We start from the raw sequence: 19,151 nt of genomic DNA, 5'->3' as shown, positions 1-19,151 counted from the left end.
TCCGGTCTGCAGTTCAGCGTCTTAACCACTGAGCCACCGCGGCCCTTGGGGGGGGGGGAATGGCCATTAGGACAGCTCAAAAGATCCGGGGCCTGTGCCCAGGTGGGCCCCCTGCATGCGACGCCCCTGCGGCCTGTATATTTGTTTGCCTTGGCTGCCGCGCAAGTTCGATCGGGGACCGGTAGCGTTGCGGCGGGTTCCTTGCGCGCCTTGGAACCCCCTCTCGGAAATGGGCGCTCCTGCTGCGCGCAAGGCCGGCTGGGCGGCCCCGCGTAAGGCCCTGCTGCCCCTGAAAGCAGCTCCCCTTTCACGGCTTCGCCTCAGAGCGAAGGCGCCACGCGGGCCGCCGGGGCGATACGCCCAGAAGCGAGGCGGCGGCGGCGGCGGCGGCGAAGGCGAAGCTCCCAGGAAGACCCTCAACGCGTCCCCTTCGCTTGCCCGCAACAAACATGGCGACCGCAAATCCCGCGCGTACCTCGCGCGAGGCTTCCCGCGGCGGCGGCGGCGGCGGCGGCGGCCGGGAGAGCAGGGGAGCGAGGCGGCGTCGCTATGGTAACAACGGACGCGCCTGCAACGGTCGCCGGGCCCCTTCACGGCGGGGGCAGGTAGGCGGCGAGCTTCGCCTCAGGCTTCTTCGGCTTCCAGCCGCTTGCACTCCTAGCGCCCATTTCCATGCAAAGCCGAGGGGAGGGGAGGGGAGGGGAGGGGAGGGGAGGGGGCCCCCCCTGTCTGTAGACCCCCAGCCACTGGGGGATGCAGTCTGTAGACCCCCAGCCACTGGGGGATGCAGTCTGTAGACCCCCAGCCACTGGGGGATGCAGTCTGTAGACCCCCAGCCACTGGGGGATGCAGTCTGTAGACCCCCAGCCACTGGGGGATGCAGTCTGTAGACCCCCAGCCATTGGGGGCTGCAGTCTGTAGACCCCCAGCCACTGGGGGATGCAGTCTGTAGACCCCCAGCCACTGGGGGATGCAGTCTGTAGACCCCCAGCCACTGGGGGATGCAGTCTGTAGACCCCCAGCCACTGGGGGATGCAGTCTGTAGACCCCCAGCCACTGGGGGATGCAGTCTGTAGACCCCCAGCCACTGGGGGATGCAGTCTGTAGACCCCCAGCCACTGGGGGATGCAGTCTGTAGACCCCCAGCCATTGGGGGCTGCAGTCTGTAGACCCCCAGCCATTGGGGGCTGCAGTCTGTAGACCCCCAGCCATTGGGGGATGCAGTCTGTAGACCCCCAGCCACTGGGGGATGCAGTCTGTAGACCCCCAGCCATTGGGGGCTGCAGTCTGTAGACCCCCAGCCACTGGGGGATGCAGTCTGTAGACCCCCAGCCACTGGGGGATGCAGTCTGTAGACCCCCAGCCACTGGGGGATGCAGTCTGTAGACCCCCAGCCATTGGGGGCTGCAGTCTGTAGACCCCCAGCCATTGGGGGCTGCAGTCTGTAGACCCCCAGCCATTGGGGGCTGCAGTCTGTAGACCCCCAGCCATTGGGGGATGCAGTCTGTAGACCCCCAGCCATTGGGGGATGCAGTCTGTAGACCCCCAGCCATTGGGGGAAGCAGTCTGTAGACCCCCACCACTCAGTGTTGCCAAGCTCGACCCAAGTCCTGAGTAGTTGTTGTTGTTCAGTCGTTCAGTCGTGTCCGACCCTTTGTGACCCCATGGACATCACCAGATGGTCAATATCGAAACCAGATTTATTATGTCCTTTGCAGCCAAAGATGGAGAAGCTCCATACAGTCAGTAAAAACAAGACCTGGAGCTGGCTGTGGCTCAGATCATGAGCTGCTTCTTGCAAAATTCCGGCTTAAATTGAAGAACGTCGGGAAAACCACTAAACCATTCAGGTACGACCTAAATCATATCCCTGATGAATATACAGTGGAGGTGAGGAATAGATTTCAGGGATTAGACCTGATAGACAGAGTGCCTGAGGAACTATGGACGGAGGTCCGTAACATTGTTCCGGAGGCAGCAACTCAATCCGTCCCAAAGAAAAAGAAATGCCAGAAAGCCAAGTGGCTGTCTGATGAGGCTTTACAAGTAGCTGAGGAAAGAAGGGAAGCGAAAAGCAAGGGAGAAAGGGGAAGATATATCCAACTGAATGCAGAGTTCCAGAGAATAGCCAGCAAATGGTGGCGGCGCCTCGCTGAACGTGCTTAGTGCTCGGGGTAGGGCCCAGTTATTAATTTATTTATTTGCAATATTTAGGGCGCCATCCTATGCATGTTTAGAAAGAAGCAGGCCCTACAACTCCCAGCATGCCCCAGCCAGCACATCACAGTCAGTACAGAAAAACAGCCCTATATAACACAGCTCCCCTTTGGGCGTTATTTTAATAATAATAAATTACATAATTAATTTAAGAATAAATTAAGCTGCTCTTCGATGACACACAAATTCAGTTTCCTGAGGAGGCCTCCTTATTTTGCCTAATGGTAGGGACAAGCCCTGTTCCCCCACCCTCAGCTATGCATCCCCACCCTCTGCTATGCAGCTTCTCCCTGGCTGGCCATGGGCAAATCATCCCCCTTCAGCCATTATTATTATTATTATTATTATTATTATTACATTAGATAGAGAGCCTAGTAACGTATGGCTGTGAGAGCTGGACTATAAGGAAGGCTGAGCACCGAAGAATTGATGCTTTCGAACTGTGGTGCTGGAGAAGACTCTTACGAGTCCCCTGGACTGTAAGGAGGTCAAATCAGTCAGTCCTAAAGGAAATCAACCCTGACTGCTCATTGGAAGGACAGATACTGAAGCTGAAGCTCAAATATTTTGGCCACCTGATGCGAAGAGAAAACTCTCTGGAAAAGACCCTGATGCTGGGAAAGACTGAAGGCAAAAGGAGAAGGGGATGGCAGAGGATGAGATGACTAGATAGCATCACCGATGCAATGAATATGGACTTGAGCACGCTCCGGGAGAGAGCGCAGGACAGGAAGGCCTGGCATGCTATTGTCCATGGGGTCACGAAGAGTCAGACGCAACTGAACAACAACAAGATAGAGAGCCAGTGTGGTGTAGTTTAAAGAGTGTCAGACTAGGACAGGGAGATCCAGGTTCAAATCCACAAACAGCCATGAAGCTCACTGGGTGACCATTTGCTAATCCCTTGGCCTAACCTACCTCACAAAGTTAGGAGAGGCCCATATGTGTCACCATGTGCTCCCTGGAGGAAAGGCGGAATGTGAATAAGTTACTGTTTGTCACTTTTCCTGTTTTGTTTTGCTTTTGTCACTTCTTTTTTTTTAGATCTGTAGCTGTTTCTGTTGACCAGCAGAATCTTCCTTCTCATGGCTGGCTCAACTTCCTTTTACCATAATGAGACATTGGGAAATTTAGCCAAGCCAGTGAGCATCACAGTGCTAGATGGACGTGACTTGGTAAATGTTCCTTTTGAAAAAGTCTTCATTCATCTTGAGTTCAGTATTTTAGTTGGAGGGTACTATTGTACTCATGTTCTACTTGTGTGTTTCCCAAAGGTAGCTGGCTGGCCACTGTGTGAACAAAATGCTGGACTAGATAGACCTTTGGTCTGATTCAGCACGACTCTTTTTATATTCTTATGTACTTACGAATCTTTAAAGTATATCATCATCACTAGGTGCTGTACAAAAATTAAAACTAAAATAAGCCAAGCCCACAGGCTTTCAGTCTAAAGTTAAAGGTGAGACACATTCGGGAGGCAAGGCAAGGAAGCTAAAAGTAGAGGGTTAATCTGTGTCAATGCTAACTGCTTTCCTTGATGTTTTTGAAATGCAAAGTTAGGCCAGGCTTATAGTTTGGTTTGATCTAGACGCAGTACAGAGTGTTGTTGTTTTTTTTTTACATTAATCATGTGTCCTCAGCAATACTAGTGGATGTTAAGGATGGCTTGTTATATGCATTTACTATAAGCTCCACCCCCACCCCCCGCGCTCTCTCACACGCACGCACGCACGCACACTCACACGGGGTTAAAAAATGGAAGAAAAACCTCAATTGGTGCCAATTGAGGTATTTTTCTTTCTTTTTTCTCCACCCTGATTTGTGCGTATGTGTATGTGTGTGGGGGATTTAAGGGGGAATGTGGCTTGGCGGGAAGGTTTAAAGGTTTAAACCTCTCCTACCCATGCATGGTGATCACAATCCGAATCGGTCCCCTGCACGTTTACTTCGGGGGGGAAAAAGCAGCAAGGATTATCTGCACACTACATATTTAATGTATTGTGCAGTTTAGCCCTTATTGTCCGAGAGCTTTAAAGTTCGGTTGCTGACTGCTGCTTTTAGCAGTCTTTTTCTGATTTATTCGATTTTTATTCTTGCCAGTCCTACTGTGCAAATTGTTTTTGAATTGTTTTCTTATGATATGACAGTGTTTTTAAAAACATTGCAAACCACATTAATATTTCTCTAGAAAAACATTATAAACATATGTTTAAATAAATAATCAAAGTATAGTACAGTATGGATTCTGGATTAGCTGCAAAGCTCAATCTGCATGTGTTTGCTGGTTCTGCACAATTTAATGCCTCTGAGATTTCTTCAAAGAGCAGTGGTGGTAGCAGTTCAGGATCAATCAGTGTGGAGACCAAGTGCATGAAATAATTCAGGTGGTGCAGTGCTTGAATCCATCTTGTCCAGAGGAAGCCAACTGAGAGCCAATATTTGTCTGTTCAATAGAAAGGTGTCAAAGGAGATGGTCCGGTTACCTTTGTGCGTGCCGAGTACAATGGTGTTATTCTTGGTGACTCCCTGAAAGTAGATGCTTCCCCAGAAGGAAACGTGAGGTATAATTTCACCACCACCTTTGACTGCCAGCCTGATGGGCCACACACTTTGGATGACATTGCACACAAGCCCTTACTATGTGAGTAAGAGTTCCTCTCCTTTACTGGTTTCCCCCATTAATAGGAATTGCTAGTGAATTGAAACTTATTTAAAAACGGGGGGTGGGGAAATGAGGGGAAGTAATCATTTTTGTTCTTCAATCATTTTGAGAGAGAAACTATTGCATGCTGATGATGTTGTCTTGATATAAGACACTATAATAGGCCTACCCTACAATGACTTCGAATTTCAAGTGTTCAAAGCACTTTGTATTACATGATCTTAATAATCTTTATAGCCACCCTGTAAGGTAGGCCAGTATTATTTCCATGTTGTAGATAAAGGGGCTGAGGCTGAGAGCAGAGAGGCTTCTCTTCTCCACCTGACTGAGGTGAGGTCTGAACTGTGGACCTTTCAGCTCCCACTTCACTCTTTCTCTCTTTCTTTCCCAGAATTAAAATGTTATTAAACTGCATAGCAATCATTCAACTGCTAACAGACCAAAATCCACCCTCCCACCCCCTTCATGTTGCTCATTCAAAACAAAAGGAAAGGGGGGAAATATGTTTGACAAAATAAGCGAAGTACAAGTGTATGGCTTTATGTTTATTGGATTGACTGCACATTTGTTTATTACGTTTTTATCTACCCTTCCTCCAAGTTGCTCAGGGTATGGTTCTCCTCTCACCCATTTTATCCTCACAACAACCCTGGGAAGTAGGTTCGCTAAGAGATGATATTGGCTGACCCAAGTCACCCAGTCAGCTTTGTGGCTGAATGGGGATTTGAACCCAGGTCTCCTTGGTCTGAGTCTATGGTGGTCTCTGTCATATTGTTCTTCCTCTAAAACTGTAATAACTGGCCACCATTCTTCCATTCAATGATCAGTGTTTTGCTTCCTTTTTGTATTCAGATTGGTTGTAATAGCTTATCAGTTACCATTAAATCCCTTACCTTCTCAATCCAGTCATGTTCAAAAGTAGGCTCAAATCATCTTCCATTTTTGAGCTAATGGATGTAATGTAATGATAAACAATGGTTTAGCCTTAGAAGAATGACCCTAAGTGAGCCTAAGATTAGTCTTTACTACAGTTGGTTGAAACAAGCCAACTGTAAACCACAAGCTATGAAGCTGGCTTGTTTCGACTAACCATCGCTAAGATTGGGTTTCAAATGTAACACTAAACTGTGGTTAATTGAAATTGGAAGCAAAAACTCCCAGTCTCCCCTTCACAGCTGCACTGGAAAAGAAGTGGGGAATGCATAAGCCAGAGACTTGCCCAGGCTCATTCTTGTAATGATAAACTATTGTTTATTGTTACTCCATTGTAAGGTGAGTGGCTGTAAGCAGACTTTGTAGTACATACCGTCGTGTAAAAATGAGTAACTTCTTCTTCATTGAGCTATCCACATAACAGTGCAGGGGACTGTAATGCAACTCATTCCTCATCATTTGTCAAATATTGGTATGTTTTGTATTAAAAAAATGGGCTGCTTTTAAAGGGATGGGCAAGGTTGTTGAGTGGACAACTAGGTGGGAGATGTGAGGCAGAGCTTTTTAGAGGTGAAATTCCTAAACTGACAAATGCTAAGACTGGTTCCAGTTGCTGTGCTTGTCTTAGGGAACCCCTAGACCCATGGGTTGCATGCCAGAAAGAGTTAAACACACATGAGGGCAATTCAGATGAATTGCGCCAATGGTGTTCTGAGCATCCTGAGGATTCCTGAGCAGCTTCTTGGAGAATCTTCCATGAAAAGATGGTGGGGAGTAGCCATTCACTTTTACAAGGAAAACAACACATTTTCACACTGCTGAGTGCTTCTGCATCTCAGAAGTTTAAGGAATGCCATCAGATTTTATGCTTGGTATTACCAGTCACTGTGATTGAGGTCTTACCAAAGGAGAAGAAGCAGAAAGACGAGAAGACTGTGACCCTCGGTCAAGCTGTGATGGACCTTCTGCCTCTATTGGAAGGTGGGTGATAGAATTCATCTTCTGTCCTCTTCAGCCCGTTGGAAGGTACACATTGGAAGGTTTGCAATGTGCTGCATGCAGAATGCACAAACAAAACCAAAAGGGAGGCACTCAAACTGGATGAAATGCAAAAAGAGAACATATTCTCAAAGGCACCTTTTTACATTTCATGCATGCAGAATGCACAGATATGAATTGTAGATACACATACATCTCAACAGTGTAATCCTGTGCATGTCTACTCAGAAGCATGCCCTATTGAATTCAATGGGACATACTCCTAGGTATGTGTGTCTAGGACTGCAGCCCAAGAGTCCCTGCAGAGTATTTGAAGAGTATTTGAATACTCTTCCTCCCTCATATGCCCCACCTGTGATCATGATAAACATTTCACCTGTGGTGTAAAGAAAACGGATAGTGCTTCCCTGCAACCTTCCAACCAAAAAGTTATTTTTCTTCGTGACATTCTCAGATTTCCTCCAGTCTTGTTTTTCTTTCTCTGTAGGATTGTGTGAATTTAATGCAACACTTCCGCTGTACCCTGTGTCTGGCTCTCCCCTGGAGACCATCCGACTAGAGGCCAAGGTATTTTTAATACAATTTTTCAGAGGCATGCGAGCAACATAATTTGGAAATCTCCATTTCCAAATTATTGGTGGTTGGTTTCCCAATCGTAAACACATTAAGGGAGCAATCCTGTCTGGATCGATGGTCGCCTCCAAGCCCGGGGGCGACCTCCTATCCACTGCAGGGTGGGAGGAATGGTGAGGAGCGAATCTCCTCCTCGATCCCCCTGCCTGGCTTTCGCAGCTAGACAGATGATTTCAGCTGTCTAGCCACGGGACCTCGGAGCACAGGAAGCGGCAGCCGGACGACACATAGGATGTGTTGTACCAGCATTTCCAACCACCCCACCCCCAGGAATGCCCCATTTTCTCCACTCTGCGCTGCTGTTACGAGCGCGGGGCCAATCGGCGCTGCCTATGAGGCAGAGGGGGTGGGGGTCGGTTCTCTGGGAACCAACCTTGGAGCGTGGGCTCCGAGGTCGGTTCCTGGAAACCGACCTATCCTATGGATGTCTAGCCACTGACTAGTGGCCAGAGGATTGCACCCTACGTCTGTGTTGCTGTGGTTTGCGTATCACTATTTTTCTATTATATGTTCTCCCCTGTTATATTGTTTAATTGGTTACTGGTGGTTGGTGGTTTATTTCAGGAATGTTTTATAATGAAAAGTGGGTAATACATTTTATAAATAGATAAATGTGTTTATTATTTATTTACTTATTTAAGTTATTTATATCCCTCCATTCTGCTTGACAACAAGCCTCCAAAGTAGCTTACAGTGGTAAAAAAAAAAATAGCACACAATAAGCATAAGATTATTTTCGACATGAGAAGGCAGTGGGCTGGAATACCTCCTCTTGGGCAGCTGGATAGCTTTGTGGCTCCTGATTCTCAGCTTGGAAGGAGGGCTGGCTCGTTCATGCACACTCATCACTTGTTCGCTACAGCAACCCCACATTGACCGTGTCTTTGGCCACTCCTCAGATATCTTATTCTGAGCTGTGGACAGAGCCAGCTCTACCATTAGGCAGAGTGAAGGGGCCATGTCAGGCGGCAGGGGCTGGGGGGAAAGGAGCAGCAGCAAGCTGTTGGAGGACAGAGCGGCGTGTGCCACGCCGCCTACCCTGCTCCCTTCTGTTGTGGTGGAGGACATTATCCCATTGCCAGTGTTAAAGTAAAATTCACCTACCAGTCCAGTCAGCTTCTGTACATGGAATGGGGTGGAGCGAGGAGAAGCCATCTTTTCCTTTGCCTCAGGAAGCAAAGTGTCTTGGGATGGCCCTGGCTGAGGAAGAGGCTTGGTTGCCCCCCACCCCCACGTGTCCCTCTCACCACATTTACTTTCCTCAGTTGCTGGCTGGCTCAGAGAGAAAAAGACAGCCAGGAGGGTCGAATAGACGGAATCTAACCCAGAGACCTGCAGCTGGATGATGTTGGCATAAATGTGTAGCAACGTTGCTGATCCTGTTGTGCTGTTTGCTGAGGATTGTATCTACACCACAGACTTAAATGGGTTTGATAGTTACCCTCTTCCCAAGGAATCTGGGGAATTGTAGTTCTGTAAGAGGGTGGGCTAGGGATCTGTAACAGGGAACTCTCAGTATCCCCAGTAAACTACAATTCCCAAGATTCCTTGAGGGATGCTGTGTCACTTTAAGTTGGTATAAAAGTGGTATAAGTTTGTAGTGCCAGCATACACTCATCTTGCTCTTGTTTTGCAGTGTGCCATCGATGTATTAGTGTCTGTCCAGGAGAGTCTGCTGTCTCCAGTGCAGCTGTCTGAGGGCAATCTTCTCAGAGTGACGGTGGAAGCTGCTTATGCAGTCCCTGAAGTGTTTGTTCCCACAGGGCCCCAACAGAACTACATGGTGGGCTTTCAAGTGCCAGCAATCGGAGAGGTGAGTCAGCCACTAGAGTGCCAAATTTTTGTATTTCTGTCCTTGAGCTGTGCTTTTCTTGCCTTGAGAAAGTCTTGCTAACGCTGCTGTTGTTGACATCAGAGGGTGTCATTACTGGGATGGCCAAAGTAGCCCACTAGCAGCCCCAGTGCAGCCACATAAAAAGCAGAGCCCTCTAATTCTAACTGTACGATATCAGATCTTTAAATTTTTAATCCTCTATAAACTCTGCTTGATAAGCAGTCAAGGTCCAGCTCCAGATCTTAGCCAGTCATACATTGTTATTAACAAGGTGTTTCTGTAGCTTCTAGCCTGAGATCCCTGTGACCTTGCAATATAAGTTACGTGTGTATGGCAAATGATTATAAATCCAGATCCACGCAGCAATGAACAGAGGGGTGGTCTTGGAGCTGGGAGATCAACTCCTGCCTGTGGTATGGAATTATTGTATGGCATTCAGCAAGTTATTAGCTCACTATGTGCGCAAACCTTGGGTTTAATGGCGATTCCCAGTTCTAATTTGGAGAGCCGACACGCATCATAATTAGCCAGTTTGGATGTAATGGCAAACTATGGTTTGCTGTGAGACAGAAAGTCAGTGAGGGAATCGGAACCTGGGCGTGGTGAAGATGAGCCTGAGGTGTGCTCATGTAATGGCAAACTATGGTTTTGTGTTGTGTGTGAACTGTGTTTCCACCTCCATTGTAAAATTTTAAAAATAGTGGCCTACTTCGTGTATGAGGTTTTGGAGGGTCGGGAGGGGAGGACAAATTAAAAGGCGCATATACATATATTCCATCCTCCCTTCTGTAACTATATTGGAATATGTTTTTCATGGTGCATCTGTGCTGTTATTTTTTCCACCGTGCTGTATAAGTTATTTTGCTCATTCACTCCATGACTTAAAGGGCTTCTCCTTTATCGCCCTTCCAGAAGGAATGCCCCTTCCTGTTCAAGAACGGGGTACTGAAGCTTGGCGGTGAGAGAGAACCAATGCCCCGCCCCAAAAAGTGGCCAGTCACCAACATATTAGCCCCAGGGGCGCAGAACATCCCAGATTCCTTAATTGTTGGTGGTCCTTACGAAGAAGAGGATGGCGAGTTGAACACGCCCGAGGTGACTTTGGCCGAGCTGGGAGGGAATATAGCTGAAATAGTTGCTTGGAATCATAAGAACGTAATAATTGGCATGCTAAGTCAGGCCAACAGTCTCTTTCCCCCAGGATCCCCTTTTTGGGACAGTCAAGGGAGAGTATAAAAGCTGAGTATTATCATAATGTCCCTCCCCTCTCGTGAATCCAGAGTGCAAAATAAGCATATGCAACATCAGAGGGGTGGTGAGGAAGGGAAGCTTCTTCCCAGACAAGCCGTTCACTCTTCCACTCCCCAGTGTGGTTTCTTTCAGAAATGTAACACCACACAAAATTTCCCCCATCTAGAAATGCACCTTTGCCCTTTATTTTTCCTGGTGCCACCACAAAAATAAGCATATTTATCAAATACATTTAGGGCTCAATCCTATGTATTCCACCCTTGATACCCATAAGCCTCTGAACCCAGAGGCTTATGAGTATCCACTACAGGCGAGAGGCATGCCGTGTTGGGGAGGGAGAGAGAAGGAGGCTGGGGATGGCAGGGGATAGTTCCCCGGAGGCTTTGGGGAGGGGGAGGGAAGGAGGCTGGGGACAGCTCATATCCCTATCTCCCCAGTCCCCACCCCACCCCACCCATTGGCATGCCCCCTTTCCTTCCTCTTCGAGCTTGCATTTGCGAGTTCACAGAGGCAGCCGGCACAGTTGTGTCCATGCCAAGCCGCAAGGGGCAGGGGAGCTCAGACTCCTCGGCCCAAGATCGGAGTGCTGTCTCTGGCCTCAAATCCAGGAATCCGAAAAATCCTATGCGCCCAAGACACTGTCTAGAGGCCATAGGATTGCTCTCTTAATGGCAGATTTGTGGGTTTCTTGCTGCAGAATGTGCAGTTTTCTTGAAATGCAGATTTCTAGACCTTCTCAGCCGCATATTCTTTCCTTTTTTTCTTTTTTTATAGGAAAGAGATATCAGGATTCAGGGAGAAATAATAAAAAAACGGATTGTGTGGGACTTGGAAAGGCGCTGTTACCTAGATCCTGTAGCTGTGTTCTGGTGAGAAAACACAGGCCATTCTCCAGGGGTCCATAACTTCATCAGTGGGACAGACCAACCTAGTGAAAATAAATGAGATCCACTGTAGTGCAATGGCTAATTGCAGGGGGCTGGGAATCTTGCCACAGCCTTCAACACTCTTTGGTGGCCTTAGGTAAATTCTCTATCTGGGTCTACTCTATGACTGACTTTGACCTACCTGACAGGTTCTTTATAAGGGTTACTGAGGTAAAGCTGTATATAAATATTCAGTAAGTGTTATAACTATGGCTTTATCTACACTGGTGTCTTGTGCATCAGATTCTTATTATATTTGTATCCTGATTCTCTCCCCCGCCCTCCTATTTGTGTGCCCCCCTTGAACCGCCGCGCTGATGTGTTCCCCCCTCCCCCCGCCATTTAACCCTCATCCCCCACTGCCCGTCTCCGCCAATGATGCTGAGCGTTACTGCTTCTGGGAGGACGTTCTAGGACCTGGTCTCCGAGGAGACACCCTCTGAGTGCTGGAGGTCAGAGCATCTTCTAGGAGATGCTCTGGCAGCCACAGTCAGAGGGCTGCGTGTCCCTCTGACTGCTGCTCTCAATGTGGTGGAAAAACGGCAATTGTGGTGGGGATCACAGTGGGTGGGAGGCACCAAAGCCTCTCCCACCCCCCAGCAATTCCTAGATCTCAATGGGCAGGGAGGGGGAGGTTTAAATCCCCCCATCCCTATGCGTTAGGGGGGTGCGCATGAGAGAAAGTGAAAGTGTGTGCGTGCACAAGTGTGGACATGTGTAGCCCCCGGGCCCCCCAGCTTACACCAGATGTAGCCCGTGGAGCTGAAAAAGTTGTGATCCCTGCTGTATGGGCTGACGATTTAATTATATTTTTAACTTTTGTAAATTTATATGTTTTAACTGTACAAGTTTTTAAGTTGTAAAGCCACCTTGAGTCCCAGTATTGGGGGGAAAAGGTGGGATGTAAAAGTAGTAGTAGTAGTAATAATAATACACCTTTTCTGGGTGAGGAGCTATGTTATGGCTGCATTTCCATACACATTTCTACATTTGTTTGGTCGCTTGGCTCATTGGTACAAATGTACAAACACTCACTGGTGTTATTCAGACTAGAATAATTATAGGCGGCGTGCTGCCTGTCTTCCTCTATGCCACAGCTTTCGAAAGCGGATTGCAGATTGTCGGTACTGGCCTGTGGAGATCACCAGAGTGCCCGTCGTAACTTCCACCAAAGGAAAAGGTGGGAAAGGAGAGAAGGTAAAGTGCCTGTTATGCTCGGGCAAGGGACGTGAGTGTGTGTGTTTAGATGTTGCTTACTTGCATGTGAATCCTTTGGCATCTGAGGATGAGCTACATCTGGGGAAATCCTGCAGCTTTGTGAAGAAGCTCATCCTTCCAGAGATGGGCCTGCCATGAGCTAAAATGGGCAAAGGTGGGCTTTGGTTGCCAGTAACGATGGCAGAATGCATGTGTGAGCATGAATGATCCGAACCAAGTACATAATATAAAATAACGATGCATCATCCGTGTTAAAAAATGGTTTGAAAGCAAAATAAGAGCATCTGTTCCTAACAGATTCAATTCATCCATATCAGAATCATAAGGCTGGCTGACTCCAAGTTTGCATGCGCTCTTGGTGTGCTCCCTCATGCCAGTGCTGCTCTCTCATCCTCTCATCCTCTAAAAGTTTGCTTTTGGCAGATGGGCAGAACCTCCCTATACACAGCGAGGAGAGAGAGGAGCAAGAAGATGCAGTGGCAGTGCTGACAAAGGGACCAGAAGCAGCACTGTGGCTGACGGAGGAGTGAGAGAAGCAGCAAGGAGCTGGTGCTGGGCCAGTGACAGCAGCCCAACCATGCTGCCTGGTGCCATTGGGCCAGTTCATGAGGGCACATTATCTTTTCTACAATCATTGTAACTTGGTGCTGAAAGGAATAAAACTAGTGAGTGCCAAGCAAATGTCTTAAGCTGTTCAACATCCTTGGGTGCAACCACAAAGAAGGCCTTTTACCAGGTAATTCGTTGATTTCTGAAGGCAGCGGCACCCAGAGCAAGGTCTTCAGTGATTGACCTCAGTAAATAGGTAGGCTCATCCAGTAGAAGGTGGTCCCTCAAATATTGCAGGAGTGACCATCTACTCTTCTCTTAGTATCATTTCTAGGTGGTACTGGAGAGGCTTAATTGGAAGAACTTTATTTTGGTAGGACTTCCTTCTGTAGTGCTGCCTGAAATCCTTTCTTGAAAGCAAGGGCTTCTCCACTTGCTTGGGCTTTGACCTGGCATACCTTAGAGACCACCTCATCCCATATGCCCCATTATGATCTCTGGGATCTATTGAGGACATCCTCTTCGTTGGTTCCACTTGTATGTCAGATTCAGAGACCAAGGTATCAAAAAGAGGCATTTTGATCAGTTGCCTCCTAGGTATCCACTTGCTTCCTCTGCAGATTCTCCAAGATTCAAAGCTGAGCACTTTTCGCAAGTCTCATGAGGCCGATCTGTTTTGGCTGGCCTTCAGTGCCCAGAGTTAAGTCAGCCAATGGTGGGGAACATTCTGTGAATTTGACTCCATGTTACTCTGTTTTGCTGCTGTCGTGCTTTTTGTTTCCTCTACTTAGCTTTGGCTACCCACTCTGAGCCTTCCAGACTGGAGGCTGGGCAAGCTATAAATCTCAGTGGATCCATTTCCAGGGAGGCGGAGGTGGTGGCGCAGGAGGAGGTGCTGGTGGCGGAGATGAAGAACCCATTTCCTTTCATGGTGTAGCTTATGTCAACTTAATCCCTTTGCTGTACCCTGGGGTGAAGCGGATCCGGGGAGCATTCCGGGTTTTAGCCTACCATGACAGCGAGGTGTTTGAAAGGGTGAGAACCTGTGCTGCGTGGCCTACCTGCCCTTTGATGTTCTTGCCATGGGACTTGGAGAGGGAGGTGGGCCCCCTCAACACAAACAGGAGGAGAGACAGACAAGCCTGTACTTGCCGCAGGATGTACCTTCTTTTTATTGGATTGATATGTTTGTGTGGATAGTTTTAATCATGCTCTTGCACATCATCCTGGGATTCTCTTGATGAAGGGTGTTCAGGAAATATTTTAAATCAATCAATCTTGATGGAACCAGACATCTGAGGCTGAAGACAGATGTCATATTTCAGATAATTAACGCCCATAAAACTCACTGACCTGCAAACATTTTAGTAGCCCACACAAGCCCATGTTAGCCATTTATGGTCTAAAAGGGGAAGAAAAGAAAACATTTTTGTATAGCTTCCTGGCCTGGTTGCCTGGAGGCAATTATCACTTTCCACAAGCAACATTGTAAAGTGGCTGTTTAGAAACCTGTAATATTTAAAGAGAAATCACAGTGAGTTCTTCACCCACATGGTGAGCCCAACTTTTACCCAGGCACTGGGTCAACCATCTTCCCATTCTTCAGACAGGCAACTTTCTGTCTGTCCGTCCGTCCGTCCTTCCTTCCTTCCTTCCTTCCTTCCTTCCTTCCTTCCTGTTTTTAAGCTCCACCTGTATATTTATCTGTCTATATGTTAAGCCATCTTATTTAAAAAGGAGGGGGCAGGATAGAGCAGAGCTGCAGCCTACCCCTCTCTCTCTCTCTCTTCCTCTCTCTCTCTCCCCCATCTTCTTGACTGGTGTTTGACTAGTTAAGTTATTTTAAAAAACCTATTCTTACACATTTCTACTTTTTCATGGGGTCTTTAATAGCACAGCATTGTTACCTCTGTTTTCACATACGTATGCATTAGTTTCCCTTCTGTTCCTAACATTTCCATATTGGAAAGAGTTTGAGGGGCAATCCTCATGCTCTTTCTGTACGTCTAGTTTGGGGCCACCTCCAGATGTCCTTTAAATGCTACAGAAGCACCATGGAAGGTGCTTTCCCCATTCGTTCATCCTATGGTGTTCCTGTGAGGTTTGAAGGCATGCTGTTGTGTGGACAGGGCTGGTTGTCCTGGTCTTTTAACATTAACATAGTACCATGAGATGGGCCCATAGAAGGAACCACCCCACCCCAGCTCAAGTGCAACATTTAGAGGGCCAAGACTTGCTTTATTATATCACTTGTACCTCCACTTTAAGGTTTTCCTCTGTCCTTTTGTTTCAGACCAAGTGTCTCTTCAGTCTCTTCCGTGACATTGGCCACCAGGCAGCCCTCAATAAATTTGGGCCGGTAGGAATGTACACCCTGCATACCAAAGGTATTCTGGGAAAGAACACAAAGGAGGACAGGTCTGCTAAAGAGGTCATCCTAAGAAAGGTGCGTATGGAGAGAAGGTCTGTGCAAAAGAGATGGAAGTCCTGATGATTTTGAAGAAGAACCATCATTTGGCAAGGAGGGCAAGTGGTGACAAGGTGCTTTGCTCTGGATGTCCCCCCTAATCCCCATGTCCAAGAGAGACACTGGAATCTTGTACAATGAGCAAAATGTCCCCCCCCCCCCCAGTCAATAAGCCCTAATGGGCTTATAATTAGTTTCAGTGCTAAAGCCATGACTGGGGGCGGGGGCTGGGGGCTGGCTCTAGTTGCCATTTTAATTTTCCCACAGTGCTCCAGAGCAATGCTACTTTGGCAATGTCATGGGGAAATTAAAATGGTGGCTAGATCCAGCCACCTGGTGTCAGGCGCAGCAGGGGGCGGGGGATTAGGCGGGCTCAGGACAGATGTCAGCAGTGAGGGGTCCCGGGCAGCTGCTTGAGAATGGTGTGTTCTGGCCCCAGGCCTGTTTCCTGCTCATGGAAAGTTGGCCATCTGGCTTGGCTGCTTCTGCTTTTGGACACCACAGCTGGAACACATTGGTGGGATGAACCAGCAGCATCTGCTCAGTGCAAATAGGGTCTGTGCTACGCATGATGCTTACCTCATCAGAATCAGTCGGCCTCTGCCTGTTTAGAACACTGAAGAGCTCCCTCAACGTCTGTCCCTACAGTTAGGAAAGGCTGGAGAGGCATGTGGTGCCAGCTTCCTCGTTTCCTTTCCCTGCTGTCTTGGCATGGAACAGGCCCCACAAGAGAAATGTCTTGCCAGAGGGAAAAGGTCTTGTCATCACTGCTGGCCAGGCTTTTGTAATCTCCTGATTTTATCTCGCAAATAGCTAATCTTCCCTAGCAGTTGGGAGGGGGAGAACCGGGGCAGGTTAGCACTTACGAGCTACTTCTAGGCTTCTCTCTTTCCCTGACAAGACAGGAAAAAGGCCAAGGGGCAAGCTTCTTCTGAAGAAGCTGCAAGCTTCTTCTGAGCAGCTTGCTCAAGGGAGCCCTTTAGCATTCTGAACAGGCTTTACACAGGATGAGCATGATGCTCAGCTCAAAGTCCGACAGCCTGCTTGCCACAAGCAAGAGAACTGCCACGAGCAACCCTTGAAGTGAAGAACCACCACCTCATAGGGCAGCCAGTACACCTTCAACTAGAATAGCGCGCCTGCCAAAGAAACCAGACCACAGAGGAAATGTGAGGAGTTCAGAGGAAACATCCTGCACATGCCCTCAGAGTTGTTAGCAAGGCCGAAGTGGTGCTCATAGTGCCAAAATCAGGGTGAGTTGGAATATTTTCCAATGAGTCGTACGGCCTGACAGGAAATCTTCATGTTAGAGCTGCCAATCAGTTAAAGAATTTGTAGTTGATAATCATCTCCCATATTGGCAATTAGTTAATTCATTAAATTGCAATAAATGCTCACGTTGCCCAAAAGCCTCAATATAGAGTATAACGCAAACTACTGGAGGAATTTAAAATTTAATAAACAAAAGCTACCACTTGTTGGTAATAGGAAAGGCCACCTTTAATAATTATCTTTTTCGTTCCCTGTTATGGTAACCTGGTGGTACAAAAATAGCTGCAAAAAAGTAAAACTTAACTTTCAGTCCCACCGATTAAAATTGGCTCTTGCCATGTAGGCAAGGGAGGCAGTGGTTTTTCAGCTTACTACGTTGAGGAATCCCTTTCCACATGGACTTGCTTGCCGGGGAACACCAGTGGATTCTGGGACATGCTTCTGGATATACCTTCAGTTTACAAGGGACATTGGCTAAGCCTGTTGAGCTTTGCTCTCACTTCAGCTTTGTGTGTATTGAACTGAGTCCCCTCTAGAACAGCACTGGGCAAGCTGTCTTGTCCACCATTACTGACCTTTTTATTGAGGAATCTCAAAGACATAGTTTGGAGGGAAAAAACCCACTGAACTAAACCTATACTGGTTAATCCGGTCAAAGGTTGCAGTCCCACTTATATGGATCAGACTGGAGTTTACAGCCCTATGTAGTTTGGTTCCAACCACCATTGGGGAGCAAGCCATCATAGTCAATCAGATTTGAGGTATTGAACCTGGAGCTGCAGATAGTTGCCTGGGTAATAAGACTGTTGTAGTTCTGGCCTCAGCAGAACCGAAGTGTGGTTTGTGATTTGATAGATGTCTCCCACATAACAGCTGTGCTGCATCTAGGGCTCTTTGACTGCTGAGCACCATATTTCACATTTCTTTTACAAGGCATCCAATGTTCTAAAAAAGGACGCATCAGATATCACAATAGAAGCCGCTGTATCTATGTGCCAGAACCTGGAAGGACAGGTAAATATCTTCTTTAAATGGGTGGCTGAGGAATTGTAAATCCTGGCCTTACTCTTGAGTATGGAACCTGTTTGAAATGCTGAGGCTCAGTCCTGGGTCATGTGAAACCTGTGCCTCTGAGCATCTACAGAGTGACTTTCTCACCACTACATCAACGTGTGTGTGATGTGAAGTAGTAGGTTAATTCACATGTGAAATGAAGCAATGGTCTGGCGCTGCTTGAATGAGCCCTCTGCCCCCCCCTTGTGTTCTCCACTTTAATTAGTTCTTCTTTCTCAGAAGCCATCGTTTGTCATGACATCCAGACCAGCAAACGATGATTTGCACAAGCCCTACAAACCAGGATTGCAAGCCACAGTTTGATCCTGGTTTGCAGTCATGGTTTTGAGGGCCTGTGCAAATAGCTGCAAAATACCATTTCTGTGAAAGCAGAAGTAATTCATTGAAGTGGTACATATGAAGGAATGGAGGAGAGGAAGGCAGGAAGAGGGAATGCATGACTACACGGCTTATTCATGCCACACTAAGCCATGGTTGGGTGTTAACCAACACACATAAAATGGGATTGTAGAATAATAGGAGGGAAATATTCTAGTATATTTGGTTGGTGACTGGAATAGTATGGGTTTCCTTTTGTTAATGCAATTTGGAGCTATATGCTGGCTCTGTGGGTGCTCCGCCATGCTCGTAAGGCCTGGATTTGCAGGACTTGCTTGGTAGTTAAAGGGCTGATGCGCCACTAGAAAGCAGCCAGTCTCTCTTTTCATAGTCTTGGTTAGGGAGGTCAATGTAGTAGATTATGGGGGAGCCAATGCTTTTTCATTAAGGAGACAGGCAAAATCTTGACATGGAAATATGTCCCCCTCCCCTCCCTTGAACGTTGTGGAGAGAACCGATTCCTTTCTGGCTTCCTTTTCTCTTAGAGTTTCCCTCCCTCTCCCCTTCTGGTTTAGAAATTATGTGTTTTATTTATCAGTCTACCCATCTGTTCTCTCATTTCCCTCTCGATACATACAGGAGAAAGAATGAGGATACCTGTTTTATTTTTATATGCAAAAATGCAAAAGGGTGGGAAAGGGAAGAAATGAACAGGGATTAAGAAGGCAAAATTTTGCAATGGGACACTGTTGTAACTTCCTTATACAATAGTAATTTCCTTTTTTATAAAATAATAAA

The 19,151-nt window shown here is 47.3% G+C and overlaps 1 protein-coding gene across 7 annotated transcripts in view; it reads left to right on the top strand.

The window, feature by feature from the left end:
- Positions 1 to 285: 285 nt before the first annotated feature.
- CFAP70 (cilia and flagella associated protein 70) overlaps positions 286 to 19,151 on the top strand; it is a 43,533-nt gene continuing 24,667 nt past the window's right edge. For 4 of the 7 annotated variants that reach the window (XR_014785590.1, XR_014785591.1, XM_084818833.1 and 1 more), the window contains exons 1-12: positions 286 to 605; positions 3,262 to 3,392; positions 4,672 to 4,858; positions 6,695 to 6,793; positions 7,299 to 7,378; positions 9,081 to 9,257; positions 10,191 to 10,373; positions 11,304 to 11,398; positions 12,553 to 12,652; positions 14,087 to 14,257; positions 15,516 to 15,668; positions 17,895 to 17,975. Coding sequence is in view for 5 of the 7 variants with exons in the window: in XM_084818833.1 (XP_084674959.1) it covers positions 3,303 to 3,392; positions 4,672 to 4,858; positions 6,695 to 6,793; positions 7,299 to 7,378; positions 9,081 to 9,257; positions 10,191 to 10,373; positions 11,304 to 11,398; positions 12,553 to 12,652; positions 14,087 to 14,257; positions 15,516 to 15,668; positions 17,895 to 17,975 (1,416 nt within the window). In the remaining 2 variants the exon portion in view is untranslated. Of the gene's footprint in view, positions 606 to 1,718; positions 1,851 to 3,261; positions 3,393 to 4,671; positions 4,859 to 6,694; positions 6,794 to 7,298; positions 7,379 to 9,080; positions 9,258 to 10,190; positions 10,374 to 11,303; positions 11,399 to 12,552; positions 12,653 to 14,086; positions 14,258 to 15,515; positions 15,669 to 17,894; positions 17,976 to 19,151 lie in introns of all 7 variants that reach the window. The other 3 variants (XM_084818834.1, XM_084818835.1, XM_084818838.1) reach the window with 2 other exon arrangements.

Source organism: Heloderma suspectum, chromosome 12 (genome assembly GCF_057233095.1).
Source record: "Heloderma suspectum isolate Gila_16-S chromosome 12, 16-S_ref, whole genome shotgun sequence".
NCBI lineage: Eukaryota > Metazoa > Chordata > Lepidosauria > Squamata > Helodermatidae > Heloderma > Heloderma suspectum.
Note: the sequence above shows the minus strand (reverse complement) of the source record. Positions and strands in the feature narration are given on the sequence as shown.